Below are 26,410 nucleotides of genomic sequence, written 5' to 3' on the forward strand. Positions count from 1 at the left end.
GCTTGGTGCTTTGTGACCGCCTGGAGGGGTGGGATAGGGAGGGTGGGAGGGAGGGAGACGCAAGCGGGAAGAGATATGGGAACATATGTATATATATAACTGATTCATTTTGTTGTGAAGCTGAAACTAACATACCATTGTAAAGCAATTATACTCCAATAAAGATGTTAAAATGAAATAAATAAATAAATAAATAAAATAAAATAAAAAAGTATAAGCCAGCATGTCTAGAGAATTAACTGCCTCTCAAAAGGAAGATTATGTGTGGTTTAGTTTTTTCTTTGTATTCCTCTGCAGTTTTAAAATGTTCTACATTTAACATATTAATTTTATATTTAAAAATAATTTTAGTAGGACTCACAACAGTGTAACTGTATTAATGTAGTATATGGAAGGTTGTTTATGGAATCGTTATTTATGAATGTGTGCATGTGTGTATAACTAAGATACACGTGAGAATTGTACTGCTGATGCCCCATCTGCCACCCCTACCGCCTCACCTGTTTTCATCATTGTTTCTTTTCTAGTATAGAGGACCTTTGTTTTGAAAATACAACTTCATGTACACAATTATTTTATAAACTCACATATATAAAAAGTCAGAGAGGTATCTTCTGCTTAATATTGCTGTAAACCTAAAACTGCCCTAAAAAATAGTCTTTAAAAAAAGTCAAAGACGGGACTTCCCTGGTGGTCCAGTGATTAGGACTCTGTGCTTTCGCTGCTGGGCCCGCGTTCAATCCCTGGTTGGGGAACTAAGATCCCGCAAGCCACACTGGCACCACCAAAAAAAAAATAGTCAAAGAAATGTGAGATATACAGGGTAAGATGTGAGACCACCTCCAGTAGAGTCTTTCCTCCCACCACCTAATTACCAGCTCCTTAGGTAACTGTGCCGGTAGGTATGTCTTCTTACAGACCTTTGTGTATGCATATTCATACTTATGTATCTGTGCTTTTAAAATTACATAAATGGAAGGATATTTTTCATACTGTTCCGGGCCTTGCTTTTTTAAGTTAACAATATAAATTAGAAGTCTTCCTTAGTTCATAAAATTCTATGTCGGCATTCTTTTTAGCACCTGCAGGGTTATTCTATAGCATGGGTGGACCATAATTTATTTGACTGTATTTTCATTTAGTTTAGTTTCAATTTGCTCATAAAAACTATTCTGTTTTTGTGTTTTAAGGAATGTTCTCGTACTTATATCTTTATAGATATGTCCAATTTTTCTGTAGGATAGAGTCTTAGAAGTGAAATTGCTGCATCCAAGGGTATATGCATTTGAAATATTGATAGATGCTGCCTTGCAAAGGGTTTTATAATTTATGTAGCTACCTATAATATATGTAAATATATCTGTGTAGATATAACCCTGACTTTTGCCAACACTGCATATTGTCAATCTTTCAAAACTTTGATTCATGGGGAAAAAATGGTATCTCACCATTTAATTTCCATATTAAAGATTGAGATTGAGTATATTTTTATGTAGTAAACATTCAAATTTCTTTTTCTGAAACTTACTTTTTAAAAAATCCTTAGCTCAGGTTTCTCTTGGGTTATATTTTTACTATTGATTAATCAACTTTTAAATATTTGAATATTGTTTATGTTTTAAATATTTATTCATGTTAAATTTTTTAATACTATCTTTATCAATATGTTTTCTTTTTTGACATCACTTCAGTTTTATGCCTTTCTTAGGAAAGTCTTTATCACTCCAAATTATTAAAAAATCCTCCATTTTCTTCTAGTATTTTTGTTTAAACATTTATATCTTGAATTCATTAAAAACACATTTGTGTGTACAGTGTGTTGGGATCTAAATTTATTGTGTTCCAAATAGGTTATCATGTACCTTGATTCTAATAGTCTGTTTCTGATTATTTGAAATGCCATGTTTACCATATGCAAAGTGCTCATAGGTACCAGAGTCTGTTTCTGGGTTTTCTAGTCTACCCTACTTTTGATCTACTTGTCTGTTTCTTTACCAACATCACACAAATTAAATTATTATCACTCTATAGGATACCGCATCTACTGGGACAAGTTATCCCTGTTTGTTTGGTTTTTTTTTCCTTCAAAATTGCCTTGAGTGTTCTCGCTTGTATTGAATTTTAGCATCAGCCTATGAACTTGAATAATTTGGTTATAATTTTTGTATGGATTACATTGAATTTATAGTTTAATTGGGAGAAACTGACATCATATTATGCATCTTTATTTAGGTAGGTCTTCTTTTTAGTGATTTTTCTTCATAGAAATCTTACACATTTCTTGTTAGATTTATTCTTTAATACTTGATATATTTTTTTCTTAGTATTGTGAACACATTTTTCTCCTCATTGGATTTTCAAATCAGTTACCCCTGGTCTATAGGAAAGACACTAATTATTTCATTTTATTCTTGTATCTTGTAGCCATCCTGATTTTTAAAAATTCATTATAATAGTTGTTATATCATTTATCTCTCATTTTCTAGGAATATTATTATATATTTAAAAAGAGTGAGAGTGCTTTACATTTTTCTTTAAAATATATAAAACTCTTATTTTTACTTTCAAATGCATTTGCTAATGCACTCTGGAATAATATTGGAGACTAGCAATGACAGTAGGAGCCTTGTCCTCCTCTTCCCTTAATTAGAAATGTGTTTAGTATTTGACTATTAAATATGAGGCTTGTTATAGATTTTTATAGACATATTTTGTCAGGTTATGGAATTCTTCTTCTCCTCGATCTTCAGCAACAGGAATGGTGGTTAAATTTGTTTTCAATTGCTTTTCAGTACGTCTCAATGTGTTTATAAAGATTTTCTCTTTCTCTGTTAGTATAGTGAATTATAATAATCCTTTTTGTAATGTTGAACCATTCTTGGATGACTGGTGTGCACACTACCACACACACACACGTACACCATTCTGTCTTTGGTTTTAGTACCAAGTTTCTGAGATATTCATTGAACCTATTGGGTGATTTTTCCATATTTTATTATGTACTTGGTAATTTATACAACGCTCCCAAAAAGCTGTTAGTTTTTTTGGCTTGTTTTCTGTTTAATTGATTTATGCTTTTATTCCTTCTGTTTAATTATTATTTTATTTTTTATTTTTTGCGAGTCTTGGGTTGGATGTTTCATTTGCTTCTGGTTTTTTTTATTTTTCAATATTGCACCTAAGTCTATTTATATTTTTCCTTTCAATAACATTTTGCTTTCAACTCTGAAGAGCATGTGTGATTTTATAGCTATTTCTAAATAGTTTGAAAATTGTTAATTTTTTATTTCTCCCAAGAATTACTTAGAATTACTTTATTTTTACTTAAGTAGATAGAATATGGTCTGTATGATTTACTTCTTAGAATTTATTAGACTCTATTTTGTGTCCTCACATGTGGTTCATTTTACTAATGATTATGCAGGTATTTGAATAAAAATCTGTTTACTGTTTCTGGGGCCCATGGACCAATGTCTTCTCTGTATTTATTTATTTTTATGTATTTTATATATTATATAAATGTTATTATATGTTATATAAATATATATTAAACATATAAATATATAGTATGTATATTATATATTTATTTTTTGTCTTTCACTTGACAGTAACTGAAAGAAGATATACTTTATAATTTTATTTTATTTTATTTTATTATTATTTTTTGCAGTACACGGGCCTCTCACTGTTGTGGCCTCTCCTGCTGCAGAGCACAGGCTCCAGACACGCAGGCTCAGCGGCCATGGCTCACGGGCCCAGCCGCTCCGCGGCATGTGGGATCTTCCCGGACCAGGGCACGAACCCACGTCCCCTGCATCGGCAGGTGGACTCTCAACCATTGTGCCACCAGGGAAGCCCTATAATTTTAAAAAGAATGCTGTTAAAATAAAATATACACATTGGACCGTGGTCTTCAAACTCTTTTCAGAGGCTGCTTTTTTCCTGGTCGTTGGGGGAGAATGGCCACCCAGCTATAGGTCCGGCACTTTTCTTCATGCACTTGAGAACAATAGACAGTTTTTGAGGCCAGAGGGAGACATGGAGACAAAGGCAGGGAGACCTTGTTCAGATGTTTAGTACCTAGTTTTGAAAAATAGTCTCTGTCTCTAGTTTTAGTCATATCTAAGGGGTTAATAGTTAAAACTGCATTTCCTGGTATTTTATACATGGCCTAACATTTATTTGAGTTTGATGTGTTGGTATGATTTTTTGTTTTCTCCCTATAGTGAGGTCCAGGAGCCAAAGGAATCACCACCACCTCCTAAAACCTCAGCAGCTGTGCAGTTGGAGGAGCTGATGGCCCACCTGTGTGAAATGCAGACCCAGGTGAGCACAGTCCCTGCGATACAGCCTTCAGGGTCTTATCTCTGTGAACTCAGCTCTGCATTCCCCCTTGAGAAACTCTCCTAAGTCATTATTTATTTTGCCATACTAAATTTAATTCAATGGATGAACTCAAATTTGTACTATGTATTTTTTTTAAACTGAAGTATACTTGATTTACAATATGTTGTATTAGTTTCAGGGGTACAGCAAAGTGATTCAGTTGTGTGTGTGTGTGTGTGTGTGTGTGTGTGTGTGTGTGTGTGTGTATATATATAACTGATTCTTTTCCCTTATAGGTTATTACAAAATATTGAGTATAGTTCCCTGTGCTATCCAGCAGGTCCTTGTTGGTTATCTGTTTTATATATAGTAGTGTGTATATGTTAATCCCAAACTCCTAATTTACCCCCCTTTACCCCTTTACCCCTTTGGTACCCATAAGTTTGCTTTTTATGTCTGTGGGTCCATTTCTGTTTTGTATATAAGTTCATTTGTATCCGTTTTTTTTTTTTTTTTGCGGTACGCGGGCCTCTCACTGTTGTGGCCTCTCCCGTTGCGGAGCACAGGCTCCGGACGCGCAGGCTCAGCGGCCATGGCTCACGGGCCCAGCCGCTGCGCGGCATGTGGGGTCTTCCCGGACCGGGGCACGAACCCGTGTCCCCTGCATCGGCAGGCGGACTCTCAACCTCTGCACCACCAGGGCAGCCCTGGATCAGTTTTTTTAAGGTGTATTATCTGGACAAAAGATACTGTGATATGGGTTCTGATCTCAAGGGGCTTGGAGTGTGCTTGATAAAATGAGGCATAAGACTCTGTGACACCTATAGAATAAAAGAAAGATCGTTTGCCACTATAGCTGGATAAAGTGTGGCAGGGCTGTTAAAGAGAACCCCCTGAGTGGGATGGAGGAGACCCGTGGGAAAGCTGGGTCAGGGCAAGGGAGAGCAAAGTGTGGCTTTGACAGTAGGAAGGATGAGTCCTAAACTCATTCTGAGGTAAAATCTGCCCCCTTGTTCTAGTCTCCAGAGCATGGGTGGCAAGCTCACTGACCTGGCAGGGAATGGAACTGACATAAATGGACCTAAGAATTTATTAAGGGAATTATCATCTAGAATTCATTCTTTTTTAAAACTATTTTATGTTGGAGTATAGTTGATTAACAGTGTTGTGTTAGTTTCAGGTGTACAACAAAGTGATTCACTTATACATATACAGGTATATATTCCTTTTCAAATTCTTTTCCCATTTAGGTTATTACAAAATATTGAGCTAGAATTCTTAAGGTAGAGAATCCATCCATTCTGAATTGGTTGGGGGATATGATATGCACCCATGAAATGACTATGAAATAATTTCAGGGCAGTGTATAAAAATGTGTGTGATTGGAAGGGCAGGAAGCTTATCTCTGTGGCTCACCTTTGGACTTCCAATGCCCAGCACTGTTCCTGATACATTATGAATAATGCATACTTATTAGAGGGACAAATGAATGAATATCAGAAACAAGGTTTCTTTAATGTCTGCAGTAAAGCTGGGTGCATTCCTCATTGCACTATATATCTGAAAATACTAGAAAAAAAATCTTTCTACTTTTTACATACCCTTTCAAAAGTATTCTGGAATATACCAGCAAATAGCTATAGATGTAAATGTACGATGTGTAGCTATAGATACATTATTGTGTTTTTACTTAGGTACTTTCAGGCCTTTTCCATGTTAACCTTTTGAACACTACTCTCTTCAGCATTAACTAACATTATATAAGAGAGGAGGAAGGAAATGTGTCATATGATAAGATTCTTGAAGGGAAATGAGCATTTTGGATTAGTGAGATAATGTGAGGTTATTCCAGGCAGTAAAAAGTGGATAAGTAGAGGCGTGAAGGCAGACAGTAACAGATCACATTCAGGAGACTGCAGGGAACCTGGCTGACTTTAAACAATGGAGGCTTTTTACTGAGGAATAAAAGATGAGATTGGAAAGGTAAAGCGAGGGCAGTGGATGGGAGACTTTGAATGTCCATCCGATGCTGCAAATTCCATGCTGGAGGGGCTTCCCTGGTGGCACGGTGGTTGAGAGTCCGCTTGCCGATACGGGGGATGCGGGTTCGTGCCCCGGTCCGGGAAGACCCCACGTGCCGGGGAGCGGCTGGGCCCGTGAGCCATGGCTGCTGAGCCTGCGCATCCGGAGCCTGTGCTCCGCAACGGGAGAGGCCACAACAGTGAGAGGCCCGCATACCGCAAAAAAAAAAAAAAAAAAAAAAAAAAAAAAAAAATTCCATGCTGGAAGCAATGGAGAATCATTGTAGTTCTCTGATCAGTAAGTATTAGATAGATGGTTGCAGTAGCCCAGTTGGAAAGGAGTTGAGAGAGATGGAATCTCAGGACAAGAGTTGACGAAGGATAAGTTGGGCAATTTGTAATTTGTTCTGTTTTGTAATTTTAGGTTTTTCCTTTGAATGTTTTATAATAACTGTTCTGGAGTTTTGCTTTAATAAATCCAATCCATCAGCAAGTCTTATCTGACAACTTCTCACTGCCTTCTCCACTGACACTGGTCCAAGTCGTTTCTAGTTTGAGCTGTTATAATGGTCTCCTGCCTAACTAGTGCGTCTAATTCCACTCTGGCTTGCCCACACCTAATTCCTCACTCGGCTACCACAAGGATCTTGTAAATCAGATTCTTTCACTCTCATGCTTGAAACAAAATGGTTCCATCACCCTTGGAATAAAACTGCAGCTTTTATCCTGAGGGCCCTATGTGATCTTTGCCTCTTTTTCCATCATTTTTTCCTGACTCACTCCCTCTAGCCCTACTAGGTCAGCCCTACTGACGTTTTTTTACTTTTCTTTTTATGTGTCAGACTGTCTCCTTCCTCTGGGCCTTCCTTCCCTCTGGAATGCTTTTCCCACAAATATCAATATTTCTAGATGTCAGTGCATCGCTCAAATATCTGCTCAAATATCACCTCCTTAGAGAGCCTTCTCTGATCACCCTCATCTAAATCAGTTTTTCCTCTCCATTCCACCCTCTCTCATTTGTCTCAATATATAACTTATATCTTATCTCCACCTGAGATATACATCATATATTTATTTCTTTAATTGCTTATTGTCTATTACCCAGAGAATGTAAACTGCATGACGGCAGACACTTGGTTGGTCTTGTACATTGTTCTATACCAAGAGCCTAGAGCAGTGACTGGCACAAACCAGGTGCCCAATAAATATTGCAAAATAAATGAATAAAAAGAAGATAAGGTTAATTGTTGACTTGTAGTCATCATGAGAGATAAAGTATCATCTTCATATATTCAATATCCTATTGCCAGAAAAGATTTGCAAACAGAGGAAGATTAGTCAGATTTCATTTGCCCTGAGGAACTTAGAATGAAAAGGAAATGAAAGCATTTTTATTGGTGTTACAATGTTAGATTCTCCCAGTGCCTTGGAGGAAGGTTAGCGAAAGACTAAGGGATCATGCAGAAGATGCCAGTGAGGATGATTCTCTTTATGGTTCTCTTCGTGATACAGGTTACAGTGAAAGCAGATACAAGCAAGAAACAGTTACCAGACAAGCAGGATCACAAGGCCTCCCTGGACTCAATGCTGGGGGGCTTGGAGCAGGAACTGCAGGACCTTGGAATTGCGACAGTGCCCAAGGGCCATTGTGTTTCCTGCTGGAAACCGATTGCTGGAAAGGTGGGATAGGCCAAGACGTTGATCCTACAGCCGTCTATGTCAGTGTGTATGTCTGTCTCCATCCCACTAAGGATTGCTCTTTCTCCTTATGTTCTAAGACAGTTTAGTAATAGTTACTGATCCCTTACAGTGCTCCGGGCACTGAACAAAGCACTTTACAAGTATTCCTTTATTTAATGGTCACATTAGCCCTTCAGGGGTCACAAGCCCTTTATAAAGATGAGGAACCCAAGGACTCAGGGTCATTAACTGACATGTCCAAGGTCTAGTAGGAGGTAGAGGTAAGATCCAAACCCAGGAGAGTCTGGCTCCCGAGTTTGAGCTCTTAACCATTTTCTTGTACTGCCTTCACCCAGAGGAACTTTCTCACTGCTCCCTCTGTTCAGACATTCTGGGTGTAAATCAATTGATTTCGATTTTTAGCTGCACTCGGCTCCGTATCATGGCCACAAACTCCTGCTCGGGCATCATCCTTCACCAAAACCATTATAAAGGGCTTTGAGACCTGATTTTGCGTGGGATGTGAGATGAGGTGTTCAGATCAGAGGAATAAAAACTGTCATTGGCCTTCTCCTCTTCCAGGGATCCCTTCCATGCCAAGATATAGTTAGTTATCTCTTGTCCATCCCTACTATGCTCCATTTTGTTTCTCCCATCCTCTGGGGCAGTATAGTGGAAATGATCGTTTATAGGCTTTTCTCAGTGTGATCACTCAGGGAAGTTGGGCACTGTTTTACTATGCATAAAGTACGGACAAGAGACCACATGGGTAGAACCTAGGTCTAGGCCTCAGTGTTGTGTAACTCCAGGGGGAGTCGTTTACATGGAATACTGTTGGAAGAGCGCCCTCCAGAGTCGTGCCCCCTGTGGACCCTAGAGCCCCGAACTGGGCCCCTGCTTGCCAGGCTTTGTTTTGTTCTTCAGGTGATCCATGCTCTAGGGCAAGCATGGCATCCGGAGCACTTCGTCTGCGCTCACTGCAAAAAGGAGATTGGCTCCAGTCCCTTCTTTGAGCGGAATGGCTTGGCCTACTGCCCCAAGGACTACCACCACCTTTTTTCTCCACGCTGTGCTTACTGTGCTGCTCCCATCCTGGATGTAAGTAAATCGCCCTTCCCCCTGCTTTCATGTATCCTTTACTCCTCACTTAGAGCTGGGGTCATGTTTTACAGCTCCGTAGCATTTTAATCTGTCCGGTGTGTTTCTTTTCCAGAAAGTGCTGACGGCCATGAACCAAACCTGGCACCCAGAGCACTTCTTCTGCGCTCACTGTGGAGAGGTGTTTGGTGAAGAAGGTATGACCCAGGGTGGTTACAAGAAGACCAGCAGAGCTTTTCCCTGATCTGCTTTGTCGGTCCTGGTTCTTGCCTCTACCATCCAAGTGCCCATTTCAGTACCAAATGCCATCCCTCCCTACCTTTTTCCAACATTGATGAATTTTGTTTAAATTGACTTTTTAAATCAAAGAAATACAAATGCATAGTTTAAAAATGCAAATCTTACTTCAAGAGTAATATTAAAAACAACAGTCCCTTGCTTTTCCTTTTTCCACTGCCAAATCCAGTTCTCCTCTGTAAATTTTTTAGCTTCTTCTATTATTTATTTGTATGTTTTAAATAATATATTACTATATACTGATTTTTTCCCCCCAGTTTTAACCATTATGTATTAACTTTCTACCAGGAGAGATGAGGATTTAGAAATTTTATTACTACCCCACCTACCCCCAACATAATTCCTCCCCCATTCTCTCAGTTATAATTAGGTCATAATTATAGGTCAGATCAGTATTCAGTGTGTATATGTTGACAGTCACATAAATATTGCTCACAGCTGAGCCACGTAACAAACTGATATAGTAGAGCATGGATTTTGGGGTTAGACTGTCTGGTTCAAATCTGGGCTGTGGTATTTATCAGCTATGTGATGTTGTTCAAGTCGTTTAACCTCTTTGTACCTCACTTTCCTCATGAGTAAAATGGGCCTAATAATAATGCTTACCTTCTAGGGTCATTGTGAAAATTTTAAGAGACAGTATCAGTATAGCGTTTACAGCAATGCCTGGCACGTGGAGGCTGGTAACGATGATGATTATCATTATCATGGTGTCCTTTTCATATACACTTGTTTTTTTCCTGAAGTTAATATTTGGATCCCTTTTTCATTAGCTTAATTTTCATTGTACTTATCACTAATTTATCTGACAGAGCTGTGAAACCCTTCTCAAAAGGGCCAGCCACATCTGGTAATATGTCAGTTCCATGAAGATGTCTCTTCTTGGAGACATCTGTCCAGGAGGCTTTGACCCTTCTGCTCCTGCCTAAAACGGTTTCTCCTCAGGCCTGTTGAGAAGCCGTTATTCTGGGCCGCTATCTTGGGAATTATTTTTACTATTTCCCTCTATCTTTCAATACATGTTATTGCCTTTATTTTGGTGGAGCACACCTCCAGTAGCTTCTGAGAAAGAATGAATAGGAGGTAAAAGTTTTGAAATAACTTGAATATCTGAGAATATTTTGTCTACCTTAAGTTGCCCTGACATAGAATTCTAGGTGGAAACTATTGCCCTTCATCATTCTGAAGACATTGCTTCACTGTCTTCCAGCTTCCATGGTTGAGAAGTTTTTTCTTAAAATTTTGTTCTTGTTCCTGATCCTTTCTGTGTGACCTGTTTTTCCCCTTTTGCAAGCTTTTTTTCCTTCTGTTTTCTGAATTTTCTTGATTTTTTTCTGACTTCTTTTCATGTTTCTTTTGAACAAATATGATTCATGCATGGAATCAGAAAGCTTCTTTATTTTTTCTGTTCCTGTCCTTTTAGAATTAACTCACTGGGAAAAGTTTTCTTCTAAATAAAGATTTGGGCAGTCCCATGTCTTTTTTTATTGTTCTTAATAAACTCTTCTAAATAGAAAATCAATTTAAGACACAAAACACAAATCTAGGTCCTTAGGTAATTCAGTCTGTGTGAGAGCTAAAGCTTCCCAACTTTAAAGCGACAGCTACTCTCTCCCCTGGTCGGGCCTTTAAGCTGCAGGAGGCCAGGGAAGGGGGTTGTGGCCTTTCATTGGTCCTTTCTTGCTTCCACTCTCGTACCCATTGCTAATCTTGATAGCTGACCCCTCCAGGGTTGAAACAGGGGTGGAAGAGGTGAGACTGGAGGGCAGGAAAGTTCTAACTTGTCTAATTTGCTTTGTGCTCTCCAGGCCTGGCAGATATTTAACTCTGACTTTCTCTTTTTACTTGGATGTTTTTGTGGATTCAGTCCGGATCCAATTACAAATTCTTGGTGGCCCTTTACATGTCTTGGCTGGCCGTTCTCCCCTTAGTACGTGGATCTTTGAGGATCCATTCCACAGAGACTCTTTTCTGCAGGATTTTCATTGTTCCCTCGAGGTGATCACTTAGAAATGATTATGATGGTTCCAGATGAACTCTTTCACTCATAGTTTCACATATGGACCATGGGAAACTTGCATATTTCTCTTGCAGTCAGTGGGGACGGCAGGTAATTTCAGGCGCGTCACTCTACTCAGCGGCCATAGGCCCCTTCAGCCAGATGCTCACCTGGGATGAACCAAGTACCGTCAGCTGTATCCCGCTAACGGCAGGGGACACATACCCAGCCCTCTGAGTGATCCCACGGAGTTCCGTCTCTTGACATGAGGGTAGCCGGAACATACCGCATGCTTCTTGGTGGTGGTGGTGGAGCACACATAGCACAGTTTTCTCCAAGGAAATCCCTCTCTCAACTTCCCCTTCTGTTTACCTGTTTTGCATCCTAGGTGTGAGTGAGGAGTCTTGTTACAGTGGTCTTTGGCAAATGCTGCTGACCTTTGGTTGCCCATTTTTTATTTAAGAATGAGTGAGACGCTAAAATGCTGACTCGCAGCTCTGTGGGTGAGGCGGAGCGTGTTGGCTGGTGGACTCAACTGTATGGCACTCAGGTAGGGTGCTCTGGCCGTTGTGCTGCGGGACCCCTGGCTAGTAATATTTTAGGTCTTTCATCTTGAATAGATTTCACCAAAGAGATATTCTCCTTTGCTGACATTACAAAAGTTAGTGAAAGAGATTGGGGGATGGGGTTCTCACCATTCGGCATGCCAACTTTTATTTAATTCTCAATTTTTAGTAGAAAGCTTGACTTCTTTTCTTATGATGTCCAGTATCCCTGATCAATGAGACCCTCTGGTTTGAAATTTATAGAAATAATCACTGCATCTTATGGTAAGATGAGAGATCTGATTTTCTGACAGCTCTTCAGACTTTAAACCAATCCTGTTTTCAGCCTTGAAGACTATTTTATGCATTCAGTTCCTGAGCTCCTTTGCTGTTTTGGAGCTCAGGATGGCTTGAGTTTTATTGGCACCTCCCCTCTTCAGAGATTTAGGTTTCAGCTTGTTTTTTCTTTCTGCCAAGCTACATGCCACTCTAATACCTACTTTAAATTTTGGAGAATTTTATTGCTATCTCATCTGTGGCATGTCCTTTCCTTTTCTCTTTTTTCCTATGAGCCTTTCTGTTTTAAATAATTCTTTAACTATTGTGGTGATGTTTCAAGAAGGCGTGAAGATCAACCTGTGTGTTGTGTCATTCTCCTGGAGGCCGGGTCCTAGATATCAGGCAGGTTATTTTGTATATTCCTAACTATTATTCATTTAATCCCCACCACAACTTTGAGAGAATAATTTTATCCCACACTTTACCAAGTTATAGATGGAAACACTGAGCATCAGGGAGGTAAAGTGATTTTTTTAAAGTCATGCAACTCGAAAATCAAAGAATTAGAATTTAAATTCAGTCTCATTTCAGCAAGTTCCGTGTTTTGTTCTGCACCATCATAACTGCCCCTTGACAGAGACTCAATCCCTCTTCTGCTGTTGTTGTGTCTTTACTTTCTTGGCACCGACATGGTATACTTTATTTGAAGACAGACCTGGATAGAGTAGCACTGATAAAATCCATTGTCAGAGTGCTTTGTAGTAATGTGCTTGCTCACTGAAGCTTGTTCAGTGCTTTTCACAAATCATTAGGCCTTTCATTTTTAGATTGCACTTTGGTTAAGCAGCATTTTTCATTGAGATTTAATCTAAGTCATGGTCAGTTTATATTGCACTGGTAGCCTTAGAAGTCTGAGGGTTTGTTGAGTAGAACAGTCAGCAAGTGAATACTGCTCACAGATGATTATGATGTGGAAGTTGCCTGAGAGCAGAATAACAGGATGCAGACATATTTCAAGAAGAGACGTAAGTTAGGTACAAAAGAAAAATACCCTATTCATAGATGATCAGAAAGTACCATGAAGGTAGCTAGTTCTTACTGTTTTTGACTGGGACCCCTTCTAACCAGACAAGGCTGATCTGGTCATTTATGACTTTACATGACAATATGAAGCCACACTTAAAACATACTTATTGAGACAAGTGACAAAAAAGGCCATTTACTAATCAGAAGCTCCTCTTGGGTTGTATTTTTGTTTTCATCCTTTGTTTTCTGTAAATGGGTCTCCTGCCATATGGTTAGTTCATTAATTAGTGCAAGGCATCCTGCCTTGCCCCAAGTCACATAGTCACACACAAAGTTTCTGTAATGACAGCTGAACTACTGAGCCTCCTGGGAAATTCAATTCGTCTGCATTTTTGTTTCAGTTCAGAGAATTCCTCTTCAAGGTTCAGGTTTCTAAGCACATCGGGCCTTAGCATCCTCAGTGCCGATGTCTTTCCCTTTCATTGTTCATTATCCAGGCCATGCAGGTGCTCCCTAATTTCCCCTGTGGCTAAGAGCCTCACCAGAGTATCAACACCCTTCTTCTCTCTAAGGCACTTTTAATTGTTAGTGTTTCTCATCCGTCCTCCAGAGGTAATGGGCCCCAGAGAGAGCCTCCAGGAAAGTTAGTGCTGAAACTTCCTCAACTTATTGGATTACTAAATGCAGGGGTATCACAGCAAGTTTGGCTGATTGCTTTTGATTCGTCGCCTGAGACTCACCTGAGTTGAAACGGAGGCTGTTACTTCTCTGCTGTCTCGTTCTTGAGACCAGATACCCTGTAAAGGCCTAGGTGAGAGTCATTCCTAGGCCAGTCGGAATGTCTTCTAATTTTCTCAAGTAACGCCTACTTATAGGCAAGCACAGTTTTACGCCATTTGCTTTATGAAGCATCAGCGTCACCTTGGGGACTTGTCAAGAATACAAATTTTCGAGCCCCGTCCCAAACCTACTGAATCAGAAACTCTGGGTGGGGTGGGGCCCAGCAGTCAGCATACTGACAGACTCTCCAGGGATGGATGCACATTAGAGTTTGTGTGCCACGCAAAAGCAAGAAAGATGGTTGTGGGTGTTTGTTTGTTTTTCTTAAATAGCAGGACTGCCTGCTTTCAGTTTATTTATCTATTTACTTATGTATGTATGTATGTATGGCTGCGTTGGGTCTTCGTTACTGCGCGCGGGCTTTCTCTAGTTGCGGTGAGCGGGGGCTACTCTTGCTGCGGAACACGGGCTCTAGGCATGTGGGCTTCAGTAGTTGTGGCACACGGGCTCCGTAGTTGTGGCTCATGGGCTCTAGAGTGCAGGCTCCATAGTTGTGGCACAGGGGCTTAGTTGCTCTGTGGCATGTGGGATCTTCCTGGACCAGGGATTGAACCTGCGTCCCCTGCCCTGGCAGGCAGATTCTTATCCACTGTGCCACCAGGGAGCCCCCATGCCTGCTTTCAGTTTTGTATTTGATCAGACTTTAGACATTCTTCGATAAAGTGAAAAAGCGAAGTGAGCTCTTCTGTGTGTCAGGGGTAGAAAAGAATACAGGACAGCTTATAAAATGATTAGTTTACATTCTTAGATATAGAGACCTCAGAAGCCTATTAAATTGTCTGCTTTTCAAAGAAAGCGTAGTTGAACAAGGTAAGGCATATCAAGAAGTGACCCCAGATGACAGACCACTGCAGCTACATGATTTGGGCCCCAACCCTGGCTATGCCTATTGCCTGTTTGGGGTCTGGCTGCTACTGTCAAAGCGTATTTCTAGAAGTAATGTTTCTTGGATGGGCTGCTTTCGAATCCACAGTGCATGTTTTGCTTACACGCTACTTTGGTGGGGCACAGTTAGAGAGCTCTCATATTTACAAAGGTATTGGGTTATGATATTTGGGCTCAGCTAATACTCTCAGTTCCCACAGAGAGGTCAAGGTCAGAATGCATTTAAGCTAGGGGTGTGACATTCCAAGTTAGGCTTTGAAGTTAGGCCTAGATTTGAATTTCAGCTCTTCCACTGACATTGGTTATACGTAATTTCTTTGAGCTTCCCTTTTCTCACTTGTAAAATGGGAGGAATGCTGTGAAGAATCTAATTTTGATTTAATACTGTAGGGAGAGCCCTCAGTTGGAACCAGTACAAAGTACTTCCCTGCACAAATGGGATTGCTAATAGTCCTCTTCATTTTATGTAGACTCTCCTTGTAAATGCTAAAGACAGTTTCTTCCAGAAAAGTTCACCTGTTTATACATGTTCTAGTTAATCTTGAAGTGGGGCAACCCTCTTCTGAAGCTGATGGTCTCAACTTTGCTATTGTAATATTGTTCACATGTCTGCTCATTCGTTAAATATTTATTGAGCAGCTACTATGTGTGTGTCAGTTACTATTCTAGGTACTAGGGAGACAATAACAAAAAACAAAGTTCCTGCCTTCATGGTGCATGTATGCTAGTGAGAAAGACAGACAATAATCAAACTAGCCAACTAACTAACTAATTAACTAACTTGCTCTATGTGTCAGGAGAGGTTGTGGGGAGAGTGACAGGGTTCTGTTTGAAATAGGGTGATCTGATCAGTTGTTCTCTTAAGCAGACTCCTGAGTTAAGTGAAGAACCAAACCATCTGGGTATCTTGGGAAGTGATTTTTGAAGCAGAGGGAATATATCACTTGAATAAGTGCTTGAGGATGCATTAGTTTATTATATTTTTCTTTTTCTTAATGTAAAGACAATAAGAAGACTTTGCATAAAATTTCATTTATAATCTATTACCTTCTTAACCTAATGCAACAAAAAATTTGCCCTACCAATATTTTTCTACATTTATTAATATTTATGAATACAAAAGTTATAGTGTATCTGAAATTCCTTTTTTTTAACTTAAGCATTTCTCCATGTTGTTGCATAATTTTATAATAATAACTTAAATAATATCAGTTATTCCCTTAGGGCTTTCTTTATGTAAACAAATTATAATGGATTATATGCCTGAAGATGTTCATTGAAGCATTATAGTTCCAAATACTGAAAACAACTGCAATAAATGTGCTCGTAATAGTATAGTTAGATTACTTCTGGTGTCTTAGTAGTGTTGTAATGACTATCTATTTTTTTTAATTAATTAATTAATTTATTTATTTGTGGCTGCGTTGGTTCTTCGTTGCTGCACACGGGCTTTCTCTACTTGTGGCGAGCAGGGGCTACTCTTGTGGCTACCACAACTCTACTGTTGTGGTGCGCTTGGCTTCTCGTTGCGGTGGCTTCTCTTGTTGCAGAGCATGGGCTTTAGGCACACGGGCTTCAGTAGTTGTGGCACACAGCTCAGTAGTTGTGGCTCACGGGCACTAGAGTGCAGGCTCAGTAGTTGTGGCGCATGGGCTTAGTTGCTCCATGGCATGTGGGATCTTCCTGGACCAGGGCTCAAACCCATGTCCCCTGCATTGGCAGGTGGATTCTTAACTACTACACCACTAGGGAAGTCCTGTAATGACTATCTTTAAACGTAGAATCTTCTTCTCTTGAATTATTTGTACGGATTAATTTCCAGGATTGAGATATTTATATATTTAAAAGAAATCTTTTTTTTTTCTTAATCTTTATTGGAGTATAATTGCTTCACAATACTGTTAGTGTCTGTTGCACAACAAAGCAAATCAGCCATATGCATACACATGTCCCCATGTCCCCTCCCTCTTGAGCCTCCCTCCCACCCTCCCTATCCCACCCCTCTAGGTCATTGCAAAGCACTGAACTGATCTCCCTGTTCTATGCTGCTGCTTCCCAGCAACCAACTATTTTAAATGCGGTAGTGTATATATGTCGATGCTACTCTCACATCACTCCAGCTTCGCCCTCCCACCCCATGTCCTCAAGTCCATTATCTATGTCTACCTCTTTATTTCTGCCCTGCAACTAGGTTCATCAGTGCCATTTTTTTTTAGATTCCATATATATGTGTTAGCATACAGTATTTGTTTTTCCCTTTCTGGCTTACTTCACTCTGTATGACAGACTCTAGGTCCATCCACCTCACTACAAATAACTCAATTTCGTTTTTCATGGCTGAGTAATATTCCATTGTGTATATGTGCCATGTCTTCTTTATCCATTCATCTCTTGTTGGGCATTTAGGTCGGTTCCATGGCCTGGCTATTGTAAATAGCTGCAGTGAACATTGTGGTACATGTGTCTTTTTGAATTATGATCTTCTCAGGGTATATGCCCAGTAGTGGGATTGCTGGGTCATATGGTATTTCTATTTTTAGTTTTTTAAGGAACCTCCATACTGTTTTCCACAGTGGTTGTATCAATTTACATTCCCACCAACAGTGCAAGAGGGTTCCCTTTTTACCACACCCTTTCCAGCATTTATTGTTTCTAGATTTTTTGATAATGGCCATTCTGAATGGTGTGAGGTGATATCTCATTGTAGTTTTGATTTGCATTTCTCTAATAATTAGTGATGTTGAGCATCTTTTCATGTGCCTCTTGTCCATATGTATGTCTTCCTTGGTGAAATGTCTATTTAGATCTTCCACCCACTTTTTAACTGCATTGTTTGTTTTTTTTGATATTGAGCTTCATGAGGTGTTTGTATATTTTAGAGATTAATCCTTTGTCTGTTGTTTCATTTGCAAATATTTTCTCCCATTCTGACGGTTGTCCTTTTGTCTTGTTTATGGTTTCCTTTGCTGTGCAAAAGTTTTTAAGTTTAGTTAAGTCCCATTTGTTTATTTTTGGTTTTATTTCCGTTACTCTAGGAGGTGGGTCATAAAAGATCTTGCTGTGGTTTATGTCAAAGAGTGTTTTTTCTATGTTTTCCTCTAAGAGTTTTATAGTGTCTGGTCTTACATTTAAGTCTTCAATCCATTTGGAGTTTGCTTTTGTGTATGGTACTAGGTAGTGTTCTACATTCATTCTTTTACATGTAGCTGTCCAGTTTTCCCAGCACCACCTATTGAAGAGTCTGTCTTTTCTCCATTTTATGTTCTTGCCTCCTTTGTCATAAATTAGGTGCCCATACGTGCGTGGGTTTATCACTGGGCATTCTATCCTGTACCATTGATCTATATTTCTATTTTTGTGCCAGTACCATTCTGTCTTGTTTACTGTAGCTTTGTGGTATAGCTTGAAGTCGGGGAGGCTGATTCCTCCAACTCCGTTTTTCTTTCTCAAGATTGCTTTGGCTATTTGGGGTCTTTTGTGTTTCCATACAAACTGTAAATTTTTTTGTTCTAATTCTGTGAAGAATGCCATTGGTAGTTTGATAGGGATTGCATTGAATCTGTAGATTGCTTTGGGTAGTATAGCCATTTTCACAATATTAATTCTTCCAATCCAAGCGCATGATGTATTTCTCCATCTATTTATGTCATCTTTGATTTCTTTCATCAGTGTTTTATAGTTTTCTGAGTACAAGTCTTTCACCTCCTTAGGCAGGTTTATTCCTAGGTATTTTATTCTTTTTGTTGCAATGGTAAATGGGAGTGTTTCCTTAATTTCTCATTCTGATTTTTTGTTGCTGGTGTATAGGAATGCCAGAGATTTCTGTGCATTAATTTTGTATCCTGCAACCTTACCAAATTCATTGATTAGTTCTAGTAGTTTTCTGGTGGCATCTTTAGGATTGTCTATGTATTATATTATGTCATCGGCAAGCAGTGACAGTTTTACTTCTTCTTTTCCAATTTGTATTCCTCTTATTGCTTTTTCTTCTCTGATTGCTGTGGCTAGGACTTCCAAAACTATGTTGAATTAAGAGTGGCTAGAATGGACATCCTTGTCTTGTGCCCGATCTTAGTGGAAATGCTTTCAGTTTTTCACCATTGAGAATGATGTTTGCTATGGGTTTGTTGTATATGGCCTTTATTATGTTGAAGCAGGTTCCCTCTATGCCCACTTTCTGGAGAGTTTTTATCATAAACGGGTGTTGAATTCTGTCAAAAGCTTTTTCTGCATCTATTGAGATGATCATATGGTTTTTATTCTTCAATTTGTTAATATGGTGTATCACATTGATTGATTTGCATATATTGAAGAATCCTCGCATCCCTGCGATAAATCCCACTTGATCGTGGTGTATGATCCTTTTAATGTGTTGTTGGATTCTGTTTGCTAGTATTTTGTTGAGGATTTTTGCATCTATATTGATCAGTGATATTGGTCTGTAATTTTCTTTTTTTGTAGTATCTTTGTCTGGTTTTGGTATCAGGGTGATGGTGGCCTCATAGAATGAGTTTGGGAGTGTTCCTTCCTCTGCAATTTTTTGGAAGAGTTTGAGAAGGATGGCTCTTCTCTAAATGTTTGATAGAATTCACCTGTGAAGCCATCTGGTCCTGGACTTTTGTTTGTTGGAAGATTTTTAATCGCAGTGTCAGTTTCATTACTTGTGATTAGTGTGTTCATATTTTCTATTTCTTCCTGGTTCAGTCTTGGAAGATTATACCTTTCTACGAATTTGTCCATTTCTTCCAAGTTGTACACTTTACTGGCATGGAGTTGCTTTTAGTAGTATCTTAGGATGCTTTGTATTTCTGCGTTGTCTGTTGTAATTTCTCCTTTTTCATTTCTAATTTTATTGATTTGAGTCCTCTCCCTCTTTTTCTTGATGAGTCTGGCTAATGGTTTATCAATTTTGTTTATCTTCTCAAAGAACCAGCTTTTAGTTTCATTGATCTTTGCTATTGTTTTCTTTGTTTCTATTTCATTTATTTCTGCTCTGATCTTTATGATTTCTTTCCTACTGCTAACTTTGGGCTTTGTTTGTTCTTCTTTCTCTAGTTCCTTTAGATGTAACATTAGATTGTTCTTATGACGTTTTTCTTGTTTCTTGAGGTAGGCTTGTATAGCTATAAACTTCCCTCTTAGAACTGCTTTTGCTGCATCCCATAGGTTTTGGATCGTCATGTTTTCATTGTCATTTGCCTCTGGGTATTTTTTGATTTCCTCTTTGATTTCTTCAGTGATCTCTTGGTTATTTAGTAACGTATTGTTTAGCCTCAATGTGTTTGTGTTTTTTACATTTTTTTCCCTATAATTGATTTCTAATCTCATAGCATTGTAGTCAGAAAAGATGCTTGATATGATTTCAGTTTTCTTAAATTTACTGAGCCTTGATTTGTGACCCAAGATGTGATCCATCTTGGAGAATGTTCTGTGCGCCCTTGAGAAGAAAGTGTAACCTACTGTTTTTGGATGGAATGTCCTATAAATATCAATTAAATCTATCTGGTCTATTGTGTCATTTAAAGCTTTTGTTTCCTTATTTTTCTATCTGGATGGTCTGTCCATTGGTGTAAGTGAGGTGTTAAAGTCCCCCACTATTATTGTGTTAACTGTCAGTTTCCTCTTTTATTGCTGTTAGCAGTTGCCTTATGTATTGAGGTGCTCCTATATTGGGTGCATATATATTTATAACTGATATGTCTTCTACTTTGATTGATCCCTTGATCAATATGTAGTGTCCTTGTCTCTTGTAGCATTCTTCATTTTAAAGTCTATTTTATCTGATATGAGTATTGCTATGCCATCTTTCTTTTGATTTCCATTTGCATGGAATATCTTTTTCCATCTCATCACTTTAAGTCTGTATGTGTCCCTAGGTCTGAAGTGGGTCTCTTGTAGACAGCATATATATGGGTCTTGTTTTTGTATCCATTCAGTGAGCCTGTATCTTTTGGTTGGAGCATTTAATCCATTCACGTTTAAGGTAATTATCAATATGTATGTTCCTATTACCATTTTCTTAATTGTTTGGGTTTTGTTTTTGTATGTCCTTTTCTTCTCTTGTGTTTCCCACTTAGAGAAGTTCCTTTAGTATTTGTTGTAGAGCTGGTTTGGTGGTGCTGAATTCTCTTAGCTTTTGCTTGTCTGTAAAGCTTTTGAGTTCTCCATTGAATCTGAATGAGATCCTTGCCGGCTAGAGTAATCTTGGTTGTAGGTTCTTCCCTTTCATCACTTTAAGTATATCATACCACTCCCTTCTGGCTTGTAGAGTTTCTGCTGAGAAGTCAGCTGTTAACCTTATGGGAGTTCCCTTGTATGTTATTTGTCCTTCTTTCCCTTGCTGCTTTCAATAATTTTTCTTTGTCTTTAGTTTTTGCCAATTTGATTACTATGTGTCTTGGCATGTTTCTCCTTGGGTTTATCCTATATGGGACTCGCTGTTCTTCCTGGACTTGGGTGGCTATTTCCTTTCCCATATTAGGGAAGTTTTCGACTATAGTCTCTTCAAATATTTTCTCGGATCCTTTCTCTCTTCTCCTTCTGGGACCCCTATAATGCGAATATTGTTGCGTTTAATGTTGTCCCAGAGGTCTCTTAGGCTGTTTTCATTTCTTTTCATTCTTTTTTCTGTTCCACAGCAGTGAATTCCACCATTCTGTTTTCCAGGTCACTTATCCGTTCTTCTGCCTCAGTTATTCTGCTATTGATTCCTTCTAGTGTATTTTTCATTTCAGTTATCGTATTGTTCATCTCTGTTTGTTTGTTCTTTAATTCTTCTAGATCTTTGTTAAACATTTCTTGCATCTTCTCGATCTTTGCCTCCATTCTTTTTCCAAGGTCCTGGATCATCTTCACTATCATTTTCTGAATTCTTTTTCTGGAAGATTGCCTATCTCCATTTCATTTAGTTGTTTTTCTGGGGTTTTATCTTGTTCCTTCATCTGGTACATAGCCCTCTGCCTTTTCATCTTGTCTGTTTTTCTGTGAATGTGGTTTTTGTTCCACAGGCTCTAGGATTGTAGTTCTTCTTGCTTCCGCTGTCTGCCCTCTGGTGGATGAGACTATCTTCTATACTGATATTTCTAATATAAGATTACAGGTTTTTTCCTTTACTGAAATTGTTTTATATTATGCTTGTATCTTTTTTTCACACTGAAAACCTTGCCTAGCAAGGGTATTACCAAATTACTATAACTGATTATTTGCTTTCTTATAAATCTACCCATATTATTTTAAAGAAATCAATATAAATGTTGCAAAAACAAGATTATTGAAAAAAGCTTAAAATTTCTTTGTAGCTCTTTTTGTCTTTAGGATAGATCCAGTGTGACTATACAGTCAAAATACTGTGTTTTAAAGCCACATGAATGAATCATTGCCTTTCTTTAGTCATATCATCAATTTGATATACAGTTAAGTTAATTTGCTTAAACTTGATTTAATTTTTAGGGATTGATTTTTTTCTATTTTATTTTATATTTTTTAAAAATTTTATAAAAAAAATACTTTAAATCATGAATCCAGTTAGGAACTCTTATATTAGCTATATTTTTCTGAGATATAATTATCAGATATTTTCCTCAGTTTGTCCTTTGTCTTTGTCTTTGCTTATGATATCTTTTCGTCATGCATAAGTCATTCATATGTATTTTTAATGTAGCTAAATTTATTAGTCTCTAACTTGCTTTTGAAATGTGAGCCGTTTTTATTACAATTTTCTCATTCCTCAATTAAAGAGGAACCTATCCATATTTAATTCAAGTATTTGTAGGGTTTTCATTATTATATTTAGATCTTGCATCGATTTGGAAATTATTACTTAATAGTACTTTATTTTTTAAATATTAAGCACTAGGATATAATGTGACCAGAGCAACAATATCTAGTTTCTTTCAGAGCAAATGTTCCATTGATGTACGACAGACCACAAAATTTCATATAATGGAAAATGTTATAAAGACAATAAAAAAGATGAAGTGTAGATACAGGCTAAAGAGATGCCTCTCTGATAAGATGATATTTGAGCTGATTTCTGAAACACAAGGCGAAGCTAGCCATGTCAAGGCCTGGAGCAGAACTGTACAGGCTGAGGGAATACTCAGTACAAAGGCACTGAGGAGGAATAGACCTTAATGCTTATTAAATGCTTAGTATGAACCAGGCACAATACGGAAACACTTCACCTGCATTATCTCATATATTTCTTCTAAGAGCCCTTTTGGGTAGGTATCTATTAGCACCATTTTGAATATGAAGACCCTGAGTTTGGGAGAGTTTAAATTATTGGCCTCTTCTCAGTCTCTAACTTGGTTTAAGCTCCCACAGTGCAGTAGTGAACCCTTGATTTTTCTCTCTCCAGGCTTTCATGAGAAGGACAAGAAGCCGTATTGCAGGAAGGATTTCTTAGCCATGTTCTCACCCAAGTGTGGTGGCTGCAACCGCCCAGTGCTGGAAAACTACCTTTCAGCCATGGACACTGTCTGGCACCCAGAGTGCTTTGTCTGTGGGGTCTGTATACTCACTTACCTCTTGGATTTAGGGAAAGTCAGGGTTCTCCTTTCTGAGAGGCAGCTGGTAAGAGGGTTCACAGCTCGGGATGAGAACTTGACAGGGGCCTTCTTAAAAGGAACACAAAACACAGCCTCCATTGTGGGCATTTGCTTGTCTGTCTTGCCGATGGGCAATATTCTAGCCTCTATTTGTCAAGAACCCGAGTGAAGTCCTGCACTGGCAGGAAACTGGCAGGGATTTCAAGGCTGAAGTTTTGCTGATGCTTTTACTGCTTGACATCTGCCTCGCTTTTCTTTTTCTTCTCTCCACCACCCCACCCAGGACTGCTTTAGCAGTTTTTCTACTGGCTCCTTCTTTGAACTGGATGGACGTCCCTTCTGTGAACTCCACTACCATCACCGCCGAGGAACCCTTTGCCACGGGTGTGGGCAGCCCATCACTGGTCGCTGCATCAGTGCCATGGGCTACAAGTTCCATCCTGAGCACTTTGTATGTGCTTTCTGCCTGACGCAGCTGTCGAAGGGGATCTTCAGAGAGCAGAATGACAAGACCTACTGTCAACCCTGCTTCAATAAGCTCTTCCCACTGTAATCTCAGCTATACCTACACCCTCTTCTGATTTGCTATAAAATTTAAACCAAGAGAGGAAAGAGTACATTTGTACTTACTGACCTTCTGCTCAATAGGCTTACAGAGAAAGCAAAGATGATGAACAAATAAGGGAACGTCTAGATGTTACATGACTAGGCCTGTGGTATTAAGTTTTGATTTAAAGCCTTACTTTTTTTTTTTGTCAGGTACTTGAATTTAGATCTGGGACCTGCTGTCTAGTGCCTCTGCAGATGTATTTTCCACATGCACACATTCATTCCACACTGGTTTACTCACATTTCTCCATTTTCACCCCTATGATGACTCTACTCAGATATTCTCTTTTCTGGCCCTCGTAACTGGGTCTTTTAAGCTGCCCGCATTTCCCTGTGACTCACTTTCTCACAGTCACTGCTGCAGACTTTATTCTTGCTATTGGGAATCATGATATCACTCTTAAGCTCCTTGCATTTCCTTTCAGTGTATTTCTTTTTCAAGAGAAAGTAGATTTTTAACTGGACAACTTTGAATACTGACATCATTGATAAATAAAGTAGCTTGTGGTTTTAATGACTCAATGTCATATTACTTTGGTAAATAAACTTTCCTGCTTCCCATGTTATATACTAGGCACAATGTGCAATTAAATTTGTATCATACCTCTTGTTTACTTCCATACAATGGACACTTCGTTTAAATCAAAAGAAATTAAAAGGGGGGACTCCTAGTCACTAACTTTTCTCTTAATTTGGGCTCATAACATTCACTTTATTTTATTTTTTGCACTTTGGTGATTGATTAAAAGATGGCAAAGCTTCTTAAAGGTTTTTCATCACTTTGTTTACCTATGGAAAAAGTGATTTCCACTAGGCAATTCCAAATTCATATTTGCATATGTATGCATATCTCCAAACTCATAAATTTGTATCTATTTGTCCAATTTTCTTGTATATCAATTATATCTCAATAAAGCTGTTTGAAAAAATGAAACATGCATCTTCCTTAATTCATATTTGTCTCATAAAGACAAACAAGATGGCTGTTCTTAGAGCATCTCTGAAGAAAGATGCTATAAAACCTCATTTCACCATTTTCCAGTTAGAATTAGGAAATCCCAGGCCCACCTAAAAAAAATCTCCACTTAATTATTTTTTCCTCTGAAAAATATTATAAGTAAAATTGTACAGGGCTTCCCTGGTGGCGCAGTGGTTGAGAGTCCACCTGCCGATGCAGGGGACACGGGTTCGAGCCCTGGTCCAGGAAGATCCCACATGCTGCAGAGCAACTAAGCCTGTGTGCCACAGCTACTGAGCCTGCTCTCTAGAGCCCGCAATCCACAACTACCGAGCCCATGAGCCACAACTACTGCAGCGCCTAGAGCCTTGCTCTGCAACAAGAGAAGCCACCGCAGTGAGAAGCCTGTGCGCCACAACAAAGAGTTGCCACCACTAGCAGCAACTAGAGAGAGCCCGCGCAGCAACGAAGACAACAACGCAGCCAAAAATAAATATATTAAAAAAAATTTTTTTTAATTACTGAGGAAAACTCCTTCACTGGAGGTATTTTTAAAAATAGGGCTGAAGTTGGTGTCTTTAGATTATTAATGTGGGCCCAGAATTTCTTGGAGAACTGAAATGGATTAAATGATTCTTGCTAAGCTGTATCATTTTGGTCTCCTTTATTGGAACGGATGATAAGGGGCTTTTGAAAATTAAAAGGAAGTAGTAACAGTTAGGAACTCCAAAGGCATCCAAACTACGTGGGAGGTCACCCAGGTAGTGTGAGCCAGCAGCTGGGTTTTTGTCCTGTTGGGCTGGCTGAGAACCAGACTAAGCAAAGTATATGTTCGATCTCTAAACATCCTCTTTACTGCATGTGACTCTGTGATGTCATTTGCAGATGTTAATATGGTTGCTTTGGGAATTTGACAAAGGAAACTTGGGTTTTAACCCTTAAGAAAGAACATTCAGGGGCTGACTTTTTTTTTTTAAGGATTAGCTGTTTTGAGATTTCAGTAGAATCTATGTATTTAAAAGTTTCGAAGAAAAACCAGAGTTTACTAAGGTGAAATTAAGAAGTGAAAACTTTTTCTTTTCATGATGAAAGTAAGTGGTTATAGATTTGTTCAAAAGGAGATGCTGCCTTCAGAACCAGGGTTTTAGCAACAAGGAAACCACTCAAAATTTTAAAGTTCGCCTGTTTAAAAAAATACTATTATCACACTGATATATACCTGTTGACTCTTGTTTCTCAGTAAGTTATAGCTTTTAAAATATAAACACAGGGAACTCTACCTAATGCACTGTGGTAAC

General features: G+C 38.8%; 1 protein-coding gene across 8 annotated transcripts in view; it reads left to right on the forward strand.

Annotated features, from left to right (window-relative positions):
• LPXN (leupaxin) overlaps positions 1–25,068 on the forward strand; it is a 42,953-nt gene extending 17,885 nt beyond the window's left edge. For all 8 annotated transcript variants that reach the window (XM_079930063.1, XM_079930070.1, XM_079930065.1 and 5 more), the window contains 6 exons: positions 4,227–4,326; positions 7,860–8,027; positions 8,952–9,125; positions 9,241–9,322; positions 23,356–23,504; positions 23,829–25,068. In XM_079930063.1, coding sequence (XP_079786189.1) covers positions 4,227–4,326; positions 7,860–8,027; positions 8,952–9,125; positions 9,241–9,322; positions 23,356–23,504; positions 23,829–24,098 — 943 coding nt within the window. In that variant the 3' untranslated portion in view covers positions 24,099–25,068. The remainder of the gene's footprint in view (positions 1–4,226; positions 4,327–7,859; positions 8,028–8,951; positions 9,126–9,240; positions 9,323–23,355; positions 23,505–23,828) is intronic.
• Positions 25,069–26,410: the final 1,342 nt, after the last annotated feature.

This window comes from Stenella coeruleoalba (genome assembly GCF_951394435.1).
Source record: "Stenella coeruleoalba genome assembly, chromosome: 8".
NCBI classification, from domain to species: domain Eukaryota; kingdom Metazoa; phylum Chordata; class Mammalia; order Artiodactyla; family Delphinidae; genus Stenella; species Stenella coeruleoalba.